This window comes from Takifugu rubripes, chromosome 2 (genome assembly GCF_901000725.2).
Source record: "Takifugu rubripes chromosome 2, fTakRub1.2, whole genome shotgun sequence".
Taxonomy (NCBI): Eukaryota; Metazoa; Chordata; class Actinopteri; order Tetraodontiformes; family Tetraodontidae; genus Takifugu; species Takifugu rubripes.
This window is the reverse complement of record NC_042286.1, coordinates 10558486-10580151: the sequence shown is the minus strand read 5'-3', so window position 1 is coordinate 10580151 and position 21666 is coordinate 10558486. Positions and strand designations below refer to the sequence as shown.

The window sequence follows — 21666 nt, the reverse complement described above, 5'->3', positions numbered from 1 at the left end:
ACCTACCAGGATCTGCAGACCTTGTCCGTTGATCTTAAAGGAACCAGGGGGTCTTTCATCCCTAAGCTACTACTCTTTTTTAGCCACCATGATTGTAAACTTACCTTACCTGCATATATTTAAAACTATGAGTTTTCCAGCGATAGCACATCTACACGTACGCAACACTAGTTATTGATGATAGGTTCATCACCTCTACAATCTATAACGCTTCAAGCTTCTTACCCAATCTCTACTTGTGAATAAAACACATAAAATCCAGCCAGATCCAAACCTTTCTCCAGAAGGTTTCTTCCTGTTAAAGGGGAGTTTTTCCTTGCCACTGTTGCTTGTTGGGGGTCAGGCCCTGGGATTCTGGAAAGCGCCTAGAAACAATTTTGATTGTAACAGACACTATATATATAAAGATTGATTGAGTGATTGAATTCTTCCAGTAAAATATTTGGCCATTTAAATCAAGAACATGGGTAATATCAAGTTTTAATAACATTCGATAAGTTTACATTGAATTAATTTCATAAAAAACTTAAAGCAAATTTCAATGAAGCTGAAAACAATCATCAATAACATGAGTCAAGACTGCAAATGTAAAAAGGAGATAAAACAATTATTTTTTTTAGGTGACATCAACATTGTAATTCATAAAGATTGCACACACATTGTATGCAGTGAGCTGAAATGGCTGTATTTGGTTAAGGTTGTAGTCAGCACTAACTCGTTTCTGTTGGAACAGAAGAAAATCCTTCTTTAGGATCTAGTATAAAATGCCATTTATGTGAGGCCATGCATTACATTCAGTCTTTGAAAATGAACCATTTCTAACAACCACACTACATCTGTCCTACACTTTAGCATTGATTAGCTGAACTGTTTCGCTTAATTGGATGAATACTGAAAACAGGATTCAATACTGATCCTTGTTATTTCTGTCATGCTGCCAGAGCGCAGTCTTGGCGGTGCCCCAGGTCGGCGAGGGCCACTGCAAATTCAGAGTTCCAGTCTCTGTCAAACACTGATCCGAGCTGGCTCTGCAGGACCTCGGTCTCCGACACATTGGGAGGAGAACGCTGGGCAATCACCAGACCCACTCCAGCCGTGTTCATGAAGTATTCCCCTGACCAGTTAGAAGTTCCTGACAACAACAACAACACCGGCCACTAGAACTCACACCACATTTATGGCACATTTGTTGATTTTCAAAGAATTGCACATATAATGTCTTACTCACCGATATAAGCTACCTTATCAGTCACCATGTATTTATTGTGGTTGACTCTGGAGTAGGGAATATCAGTCTGGTTCCCCACGGGCACGATGTACAATTTCTGAAGAGCAAAATAAAGAAATAAAACCAGGAAAATCATTGGAGATAACATGCTTTAAGGACAGATCCTTGTCCTCCATGCTGGGCCTTACTATCTGGACACTGATTCCATGCTCATGGTTGTCCATTGCAGCTAAAGACTGAAGGAAGGGCAGCATGACTGGATTAGAGGCCCGCCCACAGCTGATCAGCATGCGGATCTTCACCTTCCTCTCATATGCAGCAGCCCTGATGGTGTCATCAATGAGGGACCAGTACCTGTCCATTAAAACACCTCCAAGTGAGCAGAAACAGAAGCAGCCTCGTGGGAAACAAAAATGGCTTTCAATTTGGGCGTCAGGTTCACCTCCGGGGTTTCTCAAAAGGCATGGTGGGGGAGTAATCCATGACCGCAATGTGGACGAAGTGCCGGGCCTCAGAAATGATGGAGATAATAGCCTCCAGGTCCATAGTCCTGGACACAGGACAGAACGATGGGGGGGAACCCTGTTGGTGGGACACCAACAAAACTCATATCTCACGAATTTCCTAATCTTTATATGGCTCATAAAGCTGATGAAATTCTGAAAGAGAAACTCACTGTAAGGTAAAGCCTACTGGAGACATTACCCGCTTTCACCAGCAGGGGGCGGTGTTTGTCGAAGGCAGCGTCATACTCGGCGGGCCAGCGCTGTGGCAGCGAGCTGTTGGCCTGTCCCATCACCCAGTAGGACTGGAAGATCTTGTGCAGGTCCTTTGCCAGGCTGGAGCAGTTGTAGATCACCACCCCGAGCTCCTTCACCTGAAAGAAAGACGCATTTCCTGAAACAGCCCAGTGTGTGTTAATGGAACCTGCATATTTGCACATATTAAAAGTAAACCTGCGTGAGAGCCCTCCAGTCGATGTTGGCGCTTCCAATAAAAATATGCTTCCTGTCAACAATCCAAAACTTGCTGTGGAGGACCCCCCCGGTCAGGCGGCCAAAGTTCACCCTCCTCACATGAACCCCTTCAGACAGGAGACCCAAAAGTCACACTTGAGCAAAAGTACACAATCCATGTGTGGGGTAAACAAACAATCCAGCTTAAAACAAAATCATCAAGTATTAAATTTTAACTTTATAATCGAATTTCTGAGCAATGAAAGACTGGGAGTGGGAGATTAAAATAGCAGATAAATTGAAATGAATATCAAAACGACCAAAAACAGAAGAGAGATATACAAACCTTTTTGTTTTAAGATCTTTAAGTCTGTGGAGTTTGCCTTCACACTGGGAATACTGGCCAATGCACGGACACTGATGTTCCTGGAGGGCAGCTCCCCAAGTCCTTCCAGGATGTCTCGTCCCTTCAGTGGACACACACGGACACACGGACACACACACACACACGGATGTTACAGACTGCATTCACAACTTTAATGCCTTTAACACTCGCTCATGTCAACGCGGTTGATGTCTTTGTTTGATGGTGTGTTTGTGGACCCCTCACCGGCTGGTCTGAGGACGAGTTAACGCCGATGTCCTCTCCTGTTAAAGTCCAGTAGAAAGACACCAAGTCCACTTGCTCTGTCGCCATGGAGATGAGTGTTTTCCATGCCTTTTCCAGAGGTAACCCGAAGGTTACATTTCCTTTATACCTCATCTGTTCAGGGATGCTCTCCACCAGGACCATCCTAAGATAGACAATATCATTTTTGAAAACATTAAATATCAGGGAAAAAACAAATAATGTACTAACAGTTCACAAGACATCTTTCTCACGTGCACATATAAAAACATAGATGTGTGTTGTTGATCCATTTAAGCTGTGCATCCAAGTCATGACTTCCCATTCTTCTGTGCTTTTACAGATAAATATATCACATATCAGCAGATAGCCCCTGTGTGACCTGGTACCTGCACTCATCTGCTGTCCCACCAGATTCCTGAGGCAAGGTCTCCTGATCCTGCATGGGCGGGGGTCTTTCCAGCACAACAACGGCCAACACGATCCCCAGGACGATCAGACAAGCCAAAGCGATAGCTAAGGTCACACAACTTTTCGAGTTCTAAGGGAAGGGGCGTGGTTAGACGTTAAAGAAAAGCATTTACAAGTGTATTCAAGCCCGATCGGGGTGATGTCCACCTACCTTTTCATTTGAAACGTCACTGTCATCACGAAGGCTTCTATACTCACAGCTCATTTTTCTCGTTTGCCTACTAAAGTCAAAAAGCAGGATAAATGATCATCCAGTGCCACTTTTCTAAAAACAAAAATAACAAAAGCAAACTCACTCGCTTGAGCTCCAACAACAAACGAAGCTTCTGCTGCTGCAGCTTTCACTAGAAACAGAACTGAAGACAACCTGGCACAGTTCCTGTTTTCAGTTTCCTTTCTGGCTAAATAAAAATAGAGTGGAAATACGAGCCTTGAAACAAATCATCATTGCTATTCAAGTTTATTGGAAGAAAAAGAAAAACAGAAAATCAAGAGTCAACAACATAAATATCAGCTGAGACGGCAGGATTACATCAAAAACATAGTTTGGGCTGACAGAAAAGGAAAGAAGGGGGGATTGGACAGAAGTCCATTTTAGCTCTCAAACCTGCTGAAGCTAATGTCGGGAATTCTGATCCCACCGAGGAGGAATAGCAGCAACACTTTGAGCAGGAGTTCAAAAACAAGAAATCACACGTTCGATTATTGCTCGTACGACGACGGAAACATCGTCCCACACCGACCCGCGACACCTGCAGATACTTCTCCTTTCCTTCAGCATCAGGACTGGGGAGCGCCGTGCACGCAAATGGGCTTTTTACCTGCTTTCGTATTGCACAGCACCTCAAGAACGACAAGTAGTGCAAAGAAGACAGGGAAGTCGTGTGCAGAAGGGATTCTTTACACAGACCGAGTGCCACAAACCATGTTGTGATTTACAGTTTGACAACATTTAACGTGAACAGTGACATTAACGCCTGAGGACCAGATATGACTCCTCTCCCCACGGAGCTGATTGTCTTTCCTAAAAACTAGTGTTCAGCCTCCATTTCGAATAAATAAAACACTGCATAGTGGAGAAGGAGCAGGAATTCTTGTACTCTTGTTTTGAGTTTGCGGCTGCCAGGAGATTAAGCCCGCGACCCTCCGGCCGTTCAGAGCACATTCCTGGAGGATTTTCCAGCCCCACTTGGACGAAATTGAGCTTTGATTTGCAGAGGAGGGTCTGGACTGGGCTGCTGGATAGGCACCCGAGTCTACCGACTCTTCAAAGTTGCATTGTCCCAGTTTAAGTCTCTCGCTGCAGACAGCTTATAAATATTGAATACATTCGTGAATCAATCTAGTCAACCAGACAGACAATAAACAGGAATATTGGGTTTCTGAAAATACAACACAGTCAACAGATCTACAAAATGTTGCTTTTTTTCTCCCCAAATAGACAATTTATATAGATTAACACATATTTTCTATGTTTAAATTTAACAAATTTCCCTGAGATGGATCCGCTCAGGCTGGTTTTCAAACAAACCTGGTTGTTACAACTTGCTTCTAAAATTCAGCAAGCTTGGTCATGTGACCCAGACGCCAGAGAAGCCATTTTGGATGCTGAACGCCGTCATGTCCAAAACACTGTTTGTCCTGTGCTGCCTTTCTTATGATGTGGTTTGGTTAAAATATGGTAAAAAGCCCCTAAATGGACCATTCCAGGGTGGCGTTTGAATGCATCGAGGCGTGGTTACATTCTTTGAGTTATTTATCACAATTTGCATCCTGACTTCATGGAATCTGGGTTTTGTTACTGGTGAATAAAGACATGAACCTCTGAACGTACAGACAGGTTGCTGAGGCTAGTGAGACGATACCGGTAAGTATTTTGGTACTTCCTCATATACTTCTCTGTGACAATTATGACTGTGTAGGTGTGTAGTGTTCAAAGTCCACTGCACTTCTGCATTTCCTGCTTTCAGTATGTGCACTACCAAACTACACCTGCACTAGTGGAATTACAGCGGGTGTTTTGGGCCCATTTGTCAGGTATCAGACCAAATATCCCTGTCTGACATCATCTGGTGTCACGGCTGCTCTCCTGATGCTGTCACCGGGCCTCGGGCCGCCGCCGCGTTTAGAGGTTGAGTGGACCGTTCGGAAGTCTCGAGAGGGGGTGGATCTGGAGAGTCGGACGCGGGATGAGGATGCAGCAGAAGCTGAGGTCCTGGACAAATCGGGCTGCCCGCGGGGGTCCATGACCGTGTTAATGACTGAGGAGATAGAGAAATGTCCCCGACATGGAAATATCAGGAACTGAAATGGTTTTTACTCTACAAAGGTTCTAGATTTACCTTCAAGTTGCCTTTGAACTCTCATGAGTTCCTTCAGAATAGATGTGATTTCCTGAAATAAAGACGTTCACAGTAGCTCAGAACCCAACACTGCCCGACACACATCAACAGCTTTTCTCTGAGCCACCAACCTTATTGGAGGTTTTGACGACGGGAACGTCATTTTCAGAATTCACCTTGACTTCAATCTCCTCCCAGATGTCCATTCTGTCCTGGAACAGTGTCCTGATCAGAGATGGAGAGAGCTCATGTTTTTACAGGCATCTCATCCATTCAGAAAATTCTGTTTTTTCCAGCTATACAGGATCTTTACTGAAATATACAGTGACTGTAAAGAATTTTCTTTCTAGATTCTCTTACTTTATTTTGGCTGCAAGTTGCTCCGTGTTTTCTCTGATTTCTACAATGACTTGAGACACTGGATTCAACATCAGATTATCCACCTTGGCCTGCAAAAGAAAACACATTTTACAGAGATTTTCTCAGGACAGGCAGCACAGAAGACTCATGCAGGATCACCAAATGACCTCATCTGTGCTCTGATCTTGCTGCCTGCTCCTTTCCTTGTGATCCATGCTGCTCTGCACAGGTTCGCATGTCGATGTAGTCCCTGCAGAGACCCTCTGGTGGTTTAAGCCAGCCTCTGGGATATCGCTGACCAGCTGCAACAGTCAGAATTTACATTTTATTTTCCATTGTGCTGACAAGAACAGGAGGAACGAAAGTCCAAAACCTACAACATCAACACCTTTGAATTAGAGATTTGTTGCCTAAAAAAGACTGACTCCACACCTTTTCCTGAGTGGCCTCAGTCGTGGCAGCTGGATCGATGTTTGTGGGCTCACCATCTCCTGCCACATCGTGGATCTCTCTGGCTAAGATGGCGAGGTCTTTAGCCAAGTCTTGACTCAAGCTACCAGAAATGAACATCGGTAATCAAATCTTAAACTCCGATTAGAGCACCATTCCCACTTAAACGCAATACTTTCTTTACCGTGCAATCTCAGCACTGTGGTTGGACCAGTTGTGGAGAGTTTCTCCTTCATGTTTGTTGTCCTCCGATTCTTTGCTGGCCTGTTTTGGATGGAGGGCGACCACGGGCTGAGGTCTGGATCGAGGCTGAGGCCGCGGGCTGTGGAGAGCTGAGGAAGGTTGGGAGCGTTTGTTTTTAGGAGTGCTCTGCTTCGAGTCATACTCGTCATCGTCTGAGGTAGAGGTATAATCGGAGCCTTTCTGTCGTCTCCTAGAGCCTTGGTGCAGCGAATCGGTTTGAGTTAGGGAGGGTAAGGAGAGAGGTGTTAGGGGAGAAAAGGAGAAGAGAACATAAGCAAGGAAAACCACCACCACAGAAACTTCTGTTACTAAGGAAAACTGCTATACAAGAGCTCACTTCTCCTAAACTTTTTCATTGTTTGTCAAGAAATGAGGCCTCGACAGCAGCAGAGTCCACGTAGACAAGACCATAATTTAGTTAAAACATTTGGAAACCGTTAGTTGTTTTTTTTTTTTTCTTGATCATTAAAAATCCTCAAAAGTTATTATTGTATAACCAAGATGTTTAAGGTTAAATGTGAAGCAGCCTCAAATACATACAGAATGCAGATTTATACCAGTAGACCCAAATGTCTGACCCTGCTCACTGCACCAAAATACCCAATAGAAGGTTAAAAGGATGCACAGACACAGGACTCGGTTCTAATGTCGGCGTTTCTTCTTACCCATCATTGCATTTTGATTAATCTATACAGTAAACTGTCAATTTATCAAACCATTCACCACAGTGGTTAAAATACTTCTGTTGAGGAAAGATAGTTTGTTTTATTCATATAAACCTGAGTTGGCAGGCTGGATGAATTAAACCATAAATGTAATTTGATTTGGATATGCTGATGTAATCAGTTTAGCAAAAGGTTAATAAACAAACCTAAACTTATTACTTGTGTTATTTTACATTCTGTGGATATTTACCTGATGTGCTTATTAAAACCACTGTAACAGGTCAAATCCAGATTACAACTGATTTTATTAACCTCTAGTGCTACCTACAGAAAAGGTGTGTTATACTCACTGGCAGTGCTGCTGGCATATTTGGCACTGCTTGAGCGTACACGAGTGAGTGGTGTCCTGTTGAGGGGGGGTTTCTGTGGCCTTTCGACAGGCTTTGGTCCTGGAGCAGAGGCCCGTCGGGCCGAGTTGCCAGCAGACTCGGCGCTGTGGTTGGAGAATCCTGTGCTCCTGCCTATCTCAGTGTCACTGGGGGTGTTGAAGGAGTTGGTGCGCTTACGAGGCATCGCCAGCATGTCCAGCCTGGAGAGTTTCTTGGATTCCTGCGGTTGCTTAGATGGGGCGCTGCCCACCTCCTGCACCGGCTTCTCTGTCTCTGGGCCCTCGTTGTCCGAGGCCTCTCCCAAACGGGCCCTACGAAGCATGGACGCTCGGGTGGGCCTCGGGGCTGACAAGCTCTTTGTGCGAGACAAAACCTGGGACACTCTGGAGGTTTTGCCTTCCTCCTTCTGAAGGGGCACAGTGTATTTTCTGTAGGGTGGGTGGGTGTTAGTCTCCTGATCAGAGCAAGGTAAACTCTGAGGATCATCACTCAGGTCTGTGGAGCCATATTTTCCAACGCTGCGTTTGAGTTCCACATGTCTCCAGATGGACTCAGACTGGTTTTTGCTTTCTACACGCTGAGACTGTCGCCTCTCTGATGCACCAGGCAGCTGGACTGAGTCCTGACTGGTAATACTGGCTGAAGACTTTTCCCTTCGGAAGCCAGCTATAGGAGCCTTTTTAGTCAGCGTGTTAGACCTGGGTCTGTTGCTGTGCTGGCTGACAGTGCTGGAGGTATCTATGTCGGACTCCCCTGATAAGGAGTCTGCTACAGGGGTCATCTCCGACTGTGCAGCCTGGAGTTTCGCCTCCAGAACAGCAAGAACATCCTCCGTCTCTTTTAAGTAAGAGCGTGTGTCCTTGCAGGTTCCCTGTACTGATTCAGACCCCGAGTCTATCTGGGTAGACTGGCTGGTTATGCTGGGCAGCTTGACATTACCTGACTTCTCCTTGGTGAAGCTTTTCTGTCTCAGTAATGTAGATGCTGTGCCCTCTCTGGATTCTGAACCATGGCATAGAACAGGAGCCGAAACATTGGGCCTGACTTTTGCAGTGTCGTGGTTTCTTCTCGGCTTGGTCAGAGTAGCTGTAGAGAAAGATTTTGTTGTGTGTTTTTTTTCAGTCTTAGCCATACGTGATTTTGATCCTCCGTGGTCGGTTTTGGAAATAGCCTCCTCTGACCCAATGTAGAATGAAGTAGACTGAGCTGGGAGTCTGGGTTTGCTCTCGTGTTTCATCTGTTCTGTGTCTGACAGTGGCCTCCTCCTTTCGTCTACAAGGGAACCGTCCTCAGACTTGCTGGCATCGCTCAGGCTGTCTGGCTCCACATCATTCTGCACCAATAACCTGTGAATGCTGTCCGGAGACTTGCAGCCTGCCAAGCTTTTGTCTTCTACATCAAATGTTGTATGCGGGTCATAATGAACATGAATGCTGGGAGCTGCAATGTCAGTCTTCTCCCCTGGTGGTAGATGAGGCGGAACATGTGGAGATCTTGAACCCTCGCGGTCTGCACTGTCGTTTTGACCGGCCTTGTTTGTGCACGTTCCCTGTGCTGAAATAAAACAGTTTTAATGCATATTAACTACACATGCTCAACGTGAATATCATTCATATTCATCGAGGCGTCTCATTATCATTTCAAATCCGACCGCATCTCGTCAGGTGGCTTACCCCCTCCGGACAGCTCCATCTGGGAAGGTATGTCAACGAAGCCAGATGGGGCACCAGATTCTGTATAGCTGTCTGCCAAACTGGCCCAGCAAGACTTCCATTTAGGAGCACCCTTTAGGCCTACATCTGCTGACTGAACCTGTGTGATGCAGTATACAAGCTATTTAGTCATTTAAAAAGGTAAATTCAGAGAACACAAAATAAGTTGAAACCAAGATGGCGCAAAACGGCTGTTTTAGTTAGGCACAAAACCTCAGAAGACTCAAATTGTTAGTATTTGGTTAGACGCGCAATGATTTTTTTTCTTTTTAATGGTAATTCAAATGTAGAGTTCAGAAATCACAGGAGGTTCATCAAACAGAAAAGACACACAGAACGGTAAATTAGGAGAGCAGTTTCAAGTAAATCTTTTTACAACCAGAGAATGTTAATTGATTATTTAGTCTAACCATTAATCTCCCCCTGTACAGGATAGTTTACCTTTACCAGACTCTGTCCCTGTTCTGCAGCTGGCCTCACCTCCCCACTGCTAGACTGGCTATGCTGCTCCCTGCTCTCAACATTAACAGGGCTAAATGCTGCAGATGTTTCTGCTTCACTCTGGTGGTTTTGTTCTGGGCTCTCACAAACACCAAACACCTGTCAGGAACAGAGCAGTGCCAGTCGACAGGTAAAGTTAGCAACAATATTAGAAAATTTTTATCCATGCACTGAACAAAATAGTGAACTCAAAATAGGAAAAAATTATAGGTTACATTTTTTTAATCACACTTGCAACAACAAAACACATCATGCCCTTAGATTAATTTCCTACCTACAGCACTAGTTGTGTCTTATTCATGTTTTGCAAGTAGATAAAATAAACTTACCTTGTCAACTTTGCTCCGTGCCTCTTCTAGCTCTCCATCTTGAACATCAGTTTCAATGGTGTAGGTTCCCGTGTCGCTCAGATTGTCATCCTCCTCATTTTTAGGACAGACGTGCACACTCTTCGCTTCGACGTTCTGAGCTGAGAGGGGCATCACCGGGACCGTAAGGGGAACAGGCTGGTGGACAGGAGAGGAAGTCTGTGGTTGAGAGGGAGCCCTAGACGGAGAGCGGCCAGCGTGGGATGCTACCACCGTCTCCATTTTCGCTGCAGTAGGGAGGCTGGATGCATTTCTCTCGTTGCTGGCGGAAGAGATCTGCTTTGCTTGTTTTTGGAACTCAGCAATAAATTCCTGGGCAAATTTGGATCTCCGGCCCACGCTACTGAAAGGTTTTGTAGGCACAGATGATGAAGAACGAGAAGAGAAACCGGTACTGATCCGGTCCTCAGTCTTCTCTCTTCGAAGTGAGCCACCTCTCTGATGGTCGATGGGAGCTGGATCCTTCAGAGGGATGGTGTATCGTTGGGTCGGGGGTGTGTTGGAGGTCTTTCTCTCTTCCGGTGGGCTCGTGCTCTTTCTTGATTTTTCCAACAGGACCCTGACGCCAGGATACTCAGGCGAAGATGCGCTATTGGTTGGCGAGTTGGTATGCTTTTTTCTTGAATTATCATCAAAAAATTCAATGACAAAGGCCTTGTGTGGCTCAGTGCTGCAGTGAGTTGGTCGGGACTGAGACTCTGGAGGAGTGGATGACAGGGGCTGCTCCGAGTCAGAGGAGGTGAAACGTTGTGGCGGGGAAGCTCTCGCAAATTGTGACGACACGTAGGAAGAAATTTCAGGTTCTGATAAAGAAAACTCATTTCCATTGACTGCAGGCTTCCCCAAATCACTGTAGGTGCCATCCTCATAGTTATTTGCTAGTGATTAAAAAAAAGAAAAGAAAAATCCCTCAAAAGTTTGCACATTATTGTATCAAGCAGCCATCTTTGGAAATATACTTACCATTGTCCATTTTCAGGAAAGATGGGTCACTGTTTGTGCTGTACATGTCTTCAGCAGGTGACTTCCTCCTCATCATACTAGCATTGCTGTGGACCAGCCAGTCAGCAACCTTATTTTCTGCCGATATCACCTCACTGGGTGTTGTGACGGAATCTATCAAAGGGAGCTTGCGTGGCTGGCGGAAGGAAAACTTAGTTATGTGGTCCTTGATCTTCATTTTACCTGGAGTGCAATCATCAAATTCAATAGTGAAGGAGGCATGGCTTTGGACCATGGCAGGTGTAGGAGCAGAAGGGACACACTCAGGGAGGTTTGGAGTGTCCTTTGTGGGAACCTCATCAACCTGCGGCTCAGGTTTTTTGACCAGTCTTGGCAGAGTTTCCTTTGTAGGGATCTCAAAGTAGCTGGGCTCCCGGTGGTAGGAGAAAAGAGACTTGGCTTGACTGTCAGATAGAGATCCATTGACTTCATATCTGACATCTTTAATGGCCTCTGCACAACAAAAACACAGACAGAAATCAGGATTGAGTATAAAATAAGTGGTGTACAACTCAGACAAGACGACACCAAATCACAGAAATATTCCAGTTATCAGACCGAAAACAAATCTGCCCACTGGTCTCTAAGTACCAGCTGATGTGGCCAAATATTTCTTTAGCAGATCAGAGTCCAGCACAAGGGAAGCCGAGTGGGAATAATCTGCTTCAGCCTGAACAACACGGGACAAACAATCATCCTTCCTCCCCCCTCCCGCAGCTTTGGGGGTCATAATCCATCACGAGGCAGACAGGCACTGCCCGTTGGCATCATACGCTATGGTTTGGCTAACCTTCCACAAATGGTGTCCAGAGACGTGCCCAGGGCTGAGCATTATCCATCTCTCACTGACCCACTAAGCATATCAGATTGCAGTGGCATAGAAATTCATGTCACAACAAATTAGGACTAAGATCACAGATGTGTAAGATCCATTATTAATAATTAGAGAGCCAGTAACAAAAATGGTTTAAGGGTAAATACATCTGTGTAAACAAAAAACACAAGTTACTGGTTTGCGTGAGTAAACAGAAGAAATATTGTTAGACCTGGAAATTTTCTTTCTTGCTTTATTTTAGCTGGGTCCTCATCCTCCCCCCACCAGGAAGGTTGACCATAGAGAGGAGTTGGCTTGGATATTGGAGAATCTGTGGCAGCTGACAGACACACAAGCAGACAGCTTTAGGTTCATACATGGAGTAAAGAAGAAATTTTGTATATAGGATGGCTCAATAAAAATATTTCAGCGTGTAAATACTTATGGATGTGATCAAAGTAAATTCTCAGTCAAGCCTCCAAAAGATAATCCTTCTTATTGATGTCAGGACAGAGCTAATCCTAATCTTTAAAGGAAAAAATACAGGATAGAGGATCAACTGCATCCTAAGATTCTGGGACCCATTGTTTGCAATCTGTCCCGCCCCCAAAATGACTGTTTTCAATTGACTCGATGCCTTTTTTAAAGCCTTTTAGATGCTGGGTTGCTGCCCATTTTGCTGATCAGAAAATCTAGACACCATATGTCAGTTTTATACATTTAAAGCTGGATCATTTTAATATGTATATGAAAGCCTAAACCTCCTCGGCTCTTCAATAATGCTGCTTTGGACACACACCCCACAGACAGCAACACACCGATGCAGGAAACATATTATCAGTTTTTTTCTCCTCTGCTTTTAGCAAATAGACTAAACACAGCCCTGAAAATTGTGCTCAGACCATGTGGAATAGAACACAGAAATGTCTAAACAACATCTTTCGTTTTATTTTGAGGATTTATTCATGCAAATGTTTGTGTGCAGATGAAGCACTGTTTTAAACACTTTTCTAAAAGCCCCGAGTCCGGCCTGAGTCACACACTACAAAAAGTGAAGATTCCTGCCCAACAGACAGCCGAAGAATTGGACACACACCACATCCTGTGCAGCTGCAGGGGAAACAAACAGGAGCAGGTAGAAAGCAACTGGTCTCCTGCAGTTTACAGGAGTTACTGAAACACACATTAACCAGATCCAACAAATTACGGCCAAAGACGGTAAAACTGTGTGAAATCAACAGTGTGGCTCCGAATTATAAAACTGTAGTGAAAAACACACGGATACTGCTGAACTCCAGGCAGCAACCATGGTTCCTTGCCTTTAGTGCGCTTGGTTAACAAAGAGTTTACAGAAGCCGCTGTGGTCGGGTCATAGCTGCAGGAGATGCAACAGCCCTTCCACGGTTACAAGCACATCGGCCCCATCTCCAAGTGCTGCAACTCCAGAAGTGTGCAGAGAAAAAGGCACGTTTTTTTGTTTTATTTTGAAGTGGCGTTTCTAGATTATTAAACTTTGTTCATTGTCTGTAGAGCAATAAATGTGCAGCTCTTCCACAGAATACTCCAACCTGCTGAAGTTTTGCAAAACCTTTCAAAATGCAAGAGAGTTGGGCCACAACCTGGATGACAGTAGCAACAGATCCCAATACCGATGTGTCAGTAAAACCCTAACCACCTTTCTGATTCTTAAACAACACGTGCTGAACCTATCCCTAAGTGTCTTTGGGCACCACACCTCTCCAGCAGTCAGGTCTGGCTGAACAAGATAAGAGCGCTTGTGGCTTCAGCTTGTCTGGACAACTCTTTCTCGTGTGAACACACTCTGCCAAATCCAGGATGTAAAGTTCTCTGTCCTTTCTGGATCCACAGGATTGGAGCTCACATGGCATCCTGATCTAACACCCAGGAAGTTAATAAAAGAAGCTACACCTCTTTATGGAATGACCTGCAGCTTAAGTCATGCTGACCTCAGATTAACCTCTTTCTTTTCTCTCTCTTCTTGTGCCAAAGGAACAACAGGTCTGTTTCTGTTTCACCAAACGTGCAGTCTTCCTGCTATCGTCTCCCTTCGGAGTATGTTCAGTCAGTTTATTACCTGTGAGAGAGTGGGCTTTTCTCTCAGTCCTCTCCTGCAGTTTAACATTAGAAACAGGTCCCCTGGTCTTCTCTGAACTGTGGAACTGTAGCTTCTCCTTTGCCCTGGCCTCCAGGGCTTTCAGACTAAGCTGCAACTGACTTGTGTACTTCTCGTGCTGCACAGAGAAGAAAATACAATGTGGGAGAACGTGAGAGAGATTAGAAGGTTACACTTACAGTCAATCCACAGTTTGTGGATTTTAAACCCAAGAAACACAAGATCTGCTGCCATGTTCAGACAGAGAACCCAGACAGTGATAAGTTCTAATAAATGGCAGAGCTGGTAATAACTGTGCACGTGAAGAAACAGATGCAGACAATGGCAGACATTTATTCACCATGTTGGAAGTATTACTTACTTTAAGAGCTTCCTCTGGGACCTTATGTTGACTCTTCTCCAAGATATAAACATGAGCATGTGCAGGAGGAGTTAAAGAATGCAAACCTTCTTTCTTTATTAGTGCTTACCGTATTTATGAGATGATAATTAGGACGTTTTTTTCCTTTTCATTTATGGCACGATGGGATTTCATACAATAACACTATTGATACCGATGATTTTTACCCTTAACCTGAGGCTAAAATGAGAGCAGAACATGCTATTAGCCCACAGGCACAGTTCATTATGGATTTCCTTATATTACAAGTCTATCACATGTTAACTGTTTAGTCTCACACGTAACGTGTGGTAAATCTGTAGGTATTATTTGTTTCCCCAAGATTTCAACTTGTGCTGAAGGTCAAATATATTATCTACCGGCGACAAGACAGATAATAAAGGAGATGAGCAGCTGAAACCTGTTGCTATTCAAACAACTCTATATCCTTAGTAATCAATTTTCTTGAACCAAGCTAATGCATATCTGACATACTGGCCGCTGCTCCTGCTAAAAAAGTGCTCACAGCTCCCAGCTGTTATCTTAAATTAGATTTCCCACTTGTGTTTTCTGCTCTTGGGGTCAAGGGGTGCATTTTCTATCTACAGCTGACCATAATCTACAACCCCTGCCTGGAAAACACAGAAGGAACCCACGTGCTAGTGGAGCGAACCGACGCAGCGGGGCAATGAAATGAAAAAGGTGCGTTTCTCTGCAGGTGGCCTTCAAAACGAAGAAAGGAAAATTCTGCATTATTCTAGTTTGCATTTTAAAAATCCATTAACTCTGTTGCGCTGATGTGTGACACATTCCAAATAGTCACACATGACACGTGGTTTGATGTGGTGGGAGATTGGAAGTAAAATAGATCCTGCAGAGCGCACATTTGCTTTGTGTTTAGGGTTCAAAATAAGAAAATAAAATAAAGGATATCGTAGCCAAATCGAATGACATCAGAGAGCTTGAGGGTGATGTACGTCTGCTCCGGGATTCGCAGGTCATTGACAAATGTCTGGAAGAGAGAGAGACAGAAAGCATCTTCGCCGTCATTAAGCAAGCACAGCTTTTGACTCAGAGGTGACAGCCTCTCTACGGCCTTGCAGCTCGTGATGGCTAAGGTGATTTGCAATTGGATCTTTTCCCAATGGAAAGTAAATCCATCAGCACATTAAAACTCTAATGAGATTAGGTCGTTATGCAACGTCCGCCCCGGCTTTAGCGGAATGCTTAACGTCCAGGTAAATGCATGCAACACTGCTGTGTTTGTTGATTAATCAGGTGCCTTCCGCTTCAAGTATTAATAGACAAGAGCCACATTAGAAAGTTTGTAATGGTTGTGTAATGTAAAGAAAGACGACGTGGGAGATACACAAAAAAAAAGGGAACAGTAGACTTCAGTTTAGTTCTGCTGCACTGATATTTTTCCTTGAATACAAACTTTCAGAAGTCATCAGCGTCTGACCTTGACTTGCTGGGGAAATCAGATCAGTCAGATGAAGCTCACTGTTGCAGGGTTCCTACACATTTAAAATTTCAGAAAAGAAAAAAAAAAAAAAAAAAAAATCGACAAATCCATTTAATTCTCTTTTTAGTTTTTTTTTTTAGGAAATAGAACAGTGGTAACAGTTTCATGCTTTTTCAGATCTGAAAATGTATCAAATCAAATCCCATACTTTCCCACACCCCTTTTCACCTCAGATTAATGAGGATAATTACTAACCAAAAAAAAAAAGGTACACTGGATTTCAGCTCAGCTGTTCTGCTCTGATTAGTCCGATTTCCATCTACTCCCTCCAAAAAAACCTTGATGAGAGGAATGAATGGTTTTCGCTCGCTGCTACACAGTGGGAAAATGCCGCTGCAAAGCAGCAATGGAGCAGGACCAAAATCAGATAGATACTGAGGGAAAAAAAGGGGGGTCTACAGTCTCCAGTTCCCTGATTACAATGTTTCTACTTGTGGTCTCCGTCCCTGGCACACAGAGAGGGGCACTTTGTGCTCTGGGACTTATTGGGAGCACAAAGGCTGGCTCCTTTAACACTGTGCACTGAGGCAGGTAGTCACGAGACTCTGGCTCACCCCGTTCAAGCTGCCCAGATCCTTCACCATGTGCTCGTCTGCGTTGTGGTCATAGTTGATGACGGCGTGTTGTTTGTCGACGCTGCGAGACTGCAACAGCAAATCAGAGACAACGCCATGAGTAAAGAGACAGAGGTGTCATTTTGTGGGGTTTTCATCTTTGGTGGCATGTAGATGACCAAGACTAAGGATAAAAAAGCCTGAGGATTGCCAATTCTCATAAACTCAGGCTTGTTTTTCTGGCCCAAATGATGATGAAATGAAACTATGACTGAATTGCTCAGACTCTTGGAAACACTGACATGTGTTCCCTGTACTGGAAGACTGGAAGTGTGATTCTAAACATGCTCTCCGCTAGAGCCTAGAAATATAGATCAGATTTATAATCCCTGGGAGGTGATCGAGTGCAACGAACTAAATCTCTTCTAGGCAAGTGAAGCAGGACTGATTTGAGATGCAAAAGACCGAGAGGTTAACGACCAGTGGATGCAGACAAAAAGGCTGTCCGCCCGGTCGGGAAGCAGTCCTGAAAATTAAGAGGAGAAGTCAAGTGCGTTTAATTTCGGAAGAACGCGAGCTGAGGTTTAGGTCGATGCGGCACCGCCTAAATGTAGTCATGAGAAGCGTCTTAAAAATAAGCAACCACTCTGTGGTTGGCACAGAAACGAAAGAGGGAAGCGTCCTTTCCTAAGCGTGGAGCGAGAAGACGATGGGAGGGAGAATATTGCGCAATGATAACATAGACAGTGTGTTGCTCACAGACGCTGCACGGGAGGAAAAACACAAAACTCTGGAATGCTTTTGCTGTGTTTCAAATCATTGTGTGAAAGGCTGTCGGGGCAACAATGTGTGGATGCAACATCGCTAGGTTACACACACAAAGCGAGCAGGGCCTCCTAACGGGTGCTCGCACATCTACGTGGCTGCGCCTGTCCCGTCAAACCTCAGCGGGGAGTAACAAACACGTGAGCATTTTTTTTAAAAACAGATTATCCTGACCGATTTAGAGGTCAGCAACTCGGGTAAACAAGTGCACGCTCTGGCCAGGTCGAACACACAAAGTCACACACCTGCAGCATTAACTCGCAGTCGTCCCGTCCCACAAAGATCATCTCCCGGGGCAGGCGGTGGCGCGTGCCGGAGCTGCTGACCAGGAACCATGATGTCACACTCATGCTGGGATCGCTCTTCAAGACTTTATGAACATCCTGGAAAATAAACAGGACAGACAAATGGGTCAAAGTCGCCCAAAGGTGATGAGGGATTGAGGGATGGGTGGAAATCAGAAGGAGGGAAGGATGCAAAGTCAATACCTGTTTACCAGGACAAAGCAAGGTGGAGATAGGTGAGGGGACGTGATCATCACACCTGAGATAAACCTCTATTCCCCCTTTAACAATGCATGTCCGGATGTCTTGACATAGATATCTTCATTTCGACAAACATAACAACAGCAATGCACGTGTTGGAATGTTGGCCAGCCTGTCATACGTGGACAGAGCTCCAGAGCTCCTCGCGTTTAACCAAATAGACAAAAAGTCGACAGAATCCACGGTGGATTTCATCGTTTCAGCCGTGAGAAACCTGTTGCGAGTCTGGGTGACAGCTAGCCAACAACCTCAACCACTGACTCCGGCTGAAACTCCCTTTAACATTGGATAAAAATACCACCGAGGGATTGGTAAGAAATTTCCCTTTTAGCTTCCCTGTACGGACATGTGTAGTGGCATGAATAACGTGTCTGGAAGCCAGACCGTTTGCGTCCGTGCGGGTGACACTGTTTAGCTAACTTCAGTCAACCTTCGCCCACACGAAACAGCGTTTTCCAACCATTTGCTCCCCACAAAGACCTACCTTTAATCCCCTCTCCGTTTCACCCCGTAGTGAAGCCAGTGTTTAACGTCCTGGGGCAGAAAGCAATTCGAAAACGGGAATGTTAAGAGAAGCAGGTAACACCGGACAGGTAAAGCGACAACACCCTCTTCTTCCTCCGGGAATGACACCCGACCGAAACTCTCCAGCTCCGCCACCGACACGGTGACGTCGTCTGACACGGCACTTCAAACGGAGAGGAGCTCAGAGAGGCGGTGGAAGGTAAGACCTCTCGCTCTGACTGTTTTCCGCTTGACAGCCAGTCGTGACAGCGCCACAAACGTCGACGTATTGCAGCGCTGGGGGGGGGGAGTAGTTGTCAACGTTTCGTATAAAAAGCAGTGGATTAAAATGCACTCTTTTCTTTAAAAAAAAAAATCAGAATGGAAAGAAACAGTTTACGTTTTAAATGCAACTAAACAAACGGACATGTTGATTAAAACCAACACATTTGGGGAATGCAATGCTTTGCATAATGATTCATTCAAGAACCATTACACCAGTGTTGAAATATTACAGTATATTTTTGGTTAACCTTAAGGAGACCGGTAAGATTATATCAATAGGATTACGGAATCCTGTCCTGAATTGTAAACACTATACCCATTATACTTCTAACCGTAAATATATAAGATGTAACAAAAACCACAATACTACTACTACTAACAAAATAAAATAATAATAACAACAATAACAACAACAATAACAATAATAATAACAATAATAATACATTTAGTGGATACATACTTGATGTAATTTGTATTTTAAACAGTCCGATTTTAAATAAGTTGTATGCGTAACTTTATAAATCAGAGCACAGGAAATTGGGAGTTCATCTGCTCAATAGACGATCTTCGGTTCATGTCAAGGCCAATAGTAAAACTTTTTACCTTCTTCAAAAGTCATGAGGTTACCGCCTAGTCAAGGAAATCACTTCGAACAGTAATAAAAATAATAAAGTAATAAAAAGTTTTTCTATGCAATTGACCTAAATTAGTAGTCAAAAATATAGTTAGTACATTTTTACCATTGCCTTTTGGATCTCGAGCGCACCTCAGGAGACAGTCATTCATTCACATTCGGTGATGCATTTTCTGTCAAAACGCTTGCTGTCAATCATAACAGTGCCTGATATGGTGAGATTAAAAAACCACTACCCCATCTTTTTGCATACGACTGATACACGCTAGATGGCGCTCTCGTTCCGAGTGATATTGATCCCGACCCACATGCGTAGCCTTAAAAAGTGGCACAAAGTATCTTAAACTGCAGCTTTACAAATGCAAATGTGTTGTCCCAATGTTCCAATTCCCATCTGAAATTAAGTCAATTTGAAATTAAAGCATTGATGCAGGTACAGTTCAATTTATTGAATAAAATTCAAAACAACTATATAACTTAGGAGTTAGAAAGGAAGTCAAAAGGTCAACTGTGTTGTTTTAAGTTAAAACATTTTCCAATCATTTGAAACCTTTCTGCAAACAGATTTTAAGTGTTTTCTGCTTCTCTCACTGTTTACAAAGGTATGTGCGGTGAACAGGTCGAACCTGTTCCTTGGGCCCCCGTCCTGTCACACCACAACTGCAACCATCAGGGTTGCAAAACTTCAAAATCACAACAGCTCCCACCACCATGCTAAAGCTAACTTTCTATAGTATATTTACATTATTATGTAGTTAAAACATTACCTCCTACCCTGGACAATCATTAGATCCAATGATTGACATTAAGGCTAATAAAACCAAAAGGTCAGAATAGAGAATCCAAATTCTGCCTTCAATGAGTGTAGATCAGAAGGTGTGTTTGCAAAGAAGAGCAGAATGCTAGCTTGCAGGCTGTGTGACTGACATCTTCTCTGCACAGCGCAGCACTCCATCACCCCCTGGGAATCCCACAGCCAAGCTGCAGCGCCAGCCCAGCAGCATTGTGGGTAGTGCAGCTGGAGTTAGGAGAGGGGTGGTTGTCAGGTGAGTCCCACTCCTGGCCAAAGCCTCGGTGTGGGTATGTGCTGCTGTGCACTGCAGCTGGCCAAAAGACAGACTGGGAGGCCTGGTTGTCAACATCTGCTCCAGAGACTGTACCATCTGCCCGAGACCCAGCGGGGCAGGGCGGGGTGGGGCGAATGTCTCCTGTCTAACCAAAAACAACGCAATCAGAAGCAGGAGGCAACGGGATTTGCTGCGTTTTTATGTGCGATCACGGGAATAAGCCACATTCCTGCTCATCTGGACTAGTGAGAGAAAAAAAGATGCACGTTATACAGTCAGGTCTGTCATTTTCCCTTCACCTGTTTTTTTTTTTTAAAATTGATGCATAAACAAAATGAGATTAAACTATGTAAAGCGAAATGTGTTGTTTTGAATGACGTGCATGCTGAAGTAGAACTGTGAACTGTAGTGTTGCGATGTTGATGGACGTTGACCTTGAAGAAACCGATTAGAAACTCAAACCTTTACTCACTTTTTCTCCGTTCCACAAAGCTACTGAAGACATATAAAGAAGCTGAAGGTGGCTGCAGTGAAGAGCTCTGAAAACATATTCAGGGAGGTAATTATGAATGTATTGGCCCCTTTGTATTTTATTTTCAGCCACTGAATGCAAAAGTACGATTACATTTATTTCCAACAGTTATAATAAACTGTATAGAAACTTAAGAAGCATAAATATATCAAGGAAATTTCATAGGACTGAGTTTAATGTGGAGCTTTTAAGATTTCACAATAAAAGCCTGCACAGCTTCTTGTTAAGACATTTTATTTCATCAATTTGAAGGAAACAAGTAAAAACAGTGTACAAAGTTTATATTATTTGTTTACTAAAGCTGGTGTCCTCAGTTTCAGGAATATGAGAGGGCAGGTACAAAAAAAAAGGTTGAAATATAAAATAAAAAGTATAAAATGATTTTCCCTATTTTCAGAAGGTCAGAACAAAGAGTGAGCGTGCATAGGAATAATTAAAAACTGGATTCAAGAATGAAAGAAATGAATTTTGCAAATAGCATGAAATGAAACAGGTAAAAACCAGTACATTCAATAAGGTATGATGCACTTTTCCAGAAATGATTATCCGTCAT

General features: G+C 43.9%; 2 protein-coding genes and 1 long non-coding RNA gene across 8 annotated transcripts; 1 reads left to right on the top strand and 2 right to left on the bottom strand.

Moving 5' to 3' along the window:
- Positions 1-462: 462 nt before the first annotated feature.
- Positions 463-5257, bottom strand: pld4 (phospholipase D family member 4). 3 transcript variants are annotated; one of them, XM_029832807.1, is made up of 12 exons: positions 3891-5257; positions 3580-3684; positions 3435-3501; positions 3202-3353; positions 2795-2978; positions 2531-2651; positions 2185-2312; positions 1905-2105; positions 1671-1810; positions 1417-1582; positions 1229-1325; positions 463-1132 (listed from the first exon to the last, which is right to left on the bottom strand). In XM_029832807.1, the coding sequence occupies exons 3-12, from the start codon at positions 3486-3488 to the stop codon at positions 930-932; spliced, it is 1446 nt and encodes a 481-aa protein (XP_029688667.1). In that variant the 5' UTR covers positions 3489-3501; positions 3580-3684; positions 3891-5257; the 3' UTR covers positions 463-929. The 3 variants fall into 3 exon arrangements, with proteins under 3 accessions (XP_029688667.1, XP_029688666.1, XP_011614735.1); XM_029832806.1 differs by having other exon boundaries at positions 3435-3504; positions 3891-5256; XM_011616433.2 differs by having other exon boundaries at positions 3435-3504; positions 3580-3680; positions 3891-5256.
- Positions 3725-18713, bottom strand: cep170ba (centrosomal protein 170Ba). 4 transcript variants are annotated; one of them, XM_011616410.2, is made up of 19 exons: positions 18576-18713; positions 17792-17929; positions 16722-16811; positions 15576-15654; positions 14625-14683; positions 14225-14381; positions 12362-12469; positions 11277-11768; positions 10275-11191; positions 9886-10044; positions 9406-9544; positions 7694-9286; positions 6620-6875; positions 6418-6538; positions 6153-6287; positions 5986-6074; positions 5757-5850; positions 5626-5677; positions 3725-5544 (listed from the first exon to the last, which is right to left on the bottom strand). In XM_011616410.2, exons 2-19 carry the CDS (start codon positions 17894-17896, stop codon positions 5324-5326), a joined length of 4866 nt encoding a protein of 1621 aa, XP_011614712.2. In that variant the 5' UTR covers positions 17897-17929; positions 18576-18713; the 3' UTR covers positions 3725-5323. The 4 variants fall into 4 exon arrangements, with proteins under 4 accessions (XP_011614712.2, XP_011614721.2, XP_011614717.2 ...); XM_011616419.2 differs by having other exon boundaries at positions 6620-6767; XM_011616415.2 differs by having other exon boundaries at positions 9925-10044.
- LOC115248879 (uncharacterized) lies at positions 18173-21583 on the top strand. The gene is made up of 3 exons (XR_003887601.1): positions 18173-18402; positions 18606-18815; positions 20457-21583. It is a non-coding gene; the product is annotated as an uncharacterized lncRNA (long non-coding RNA).
- Positions 21584-21666: the final 83 nt, after the last annotated feature.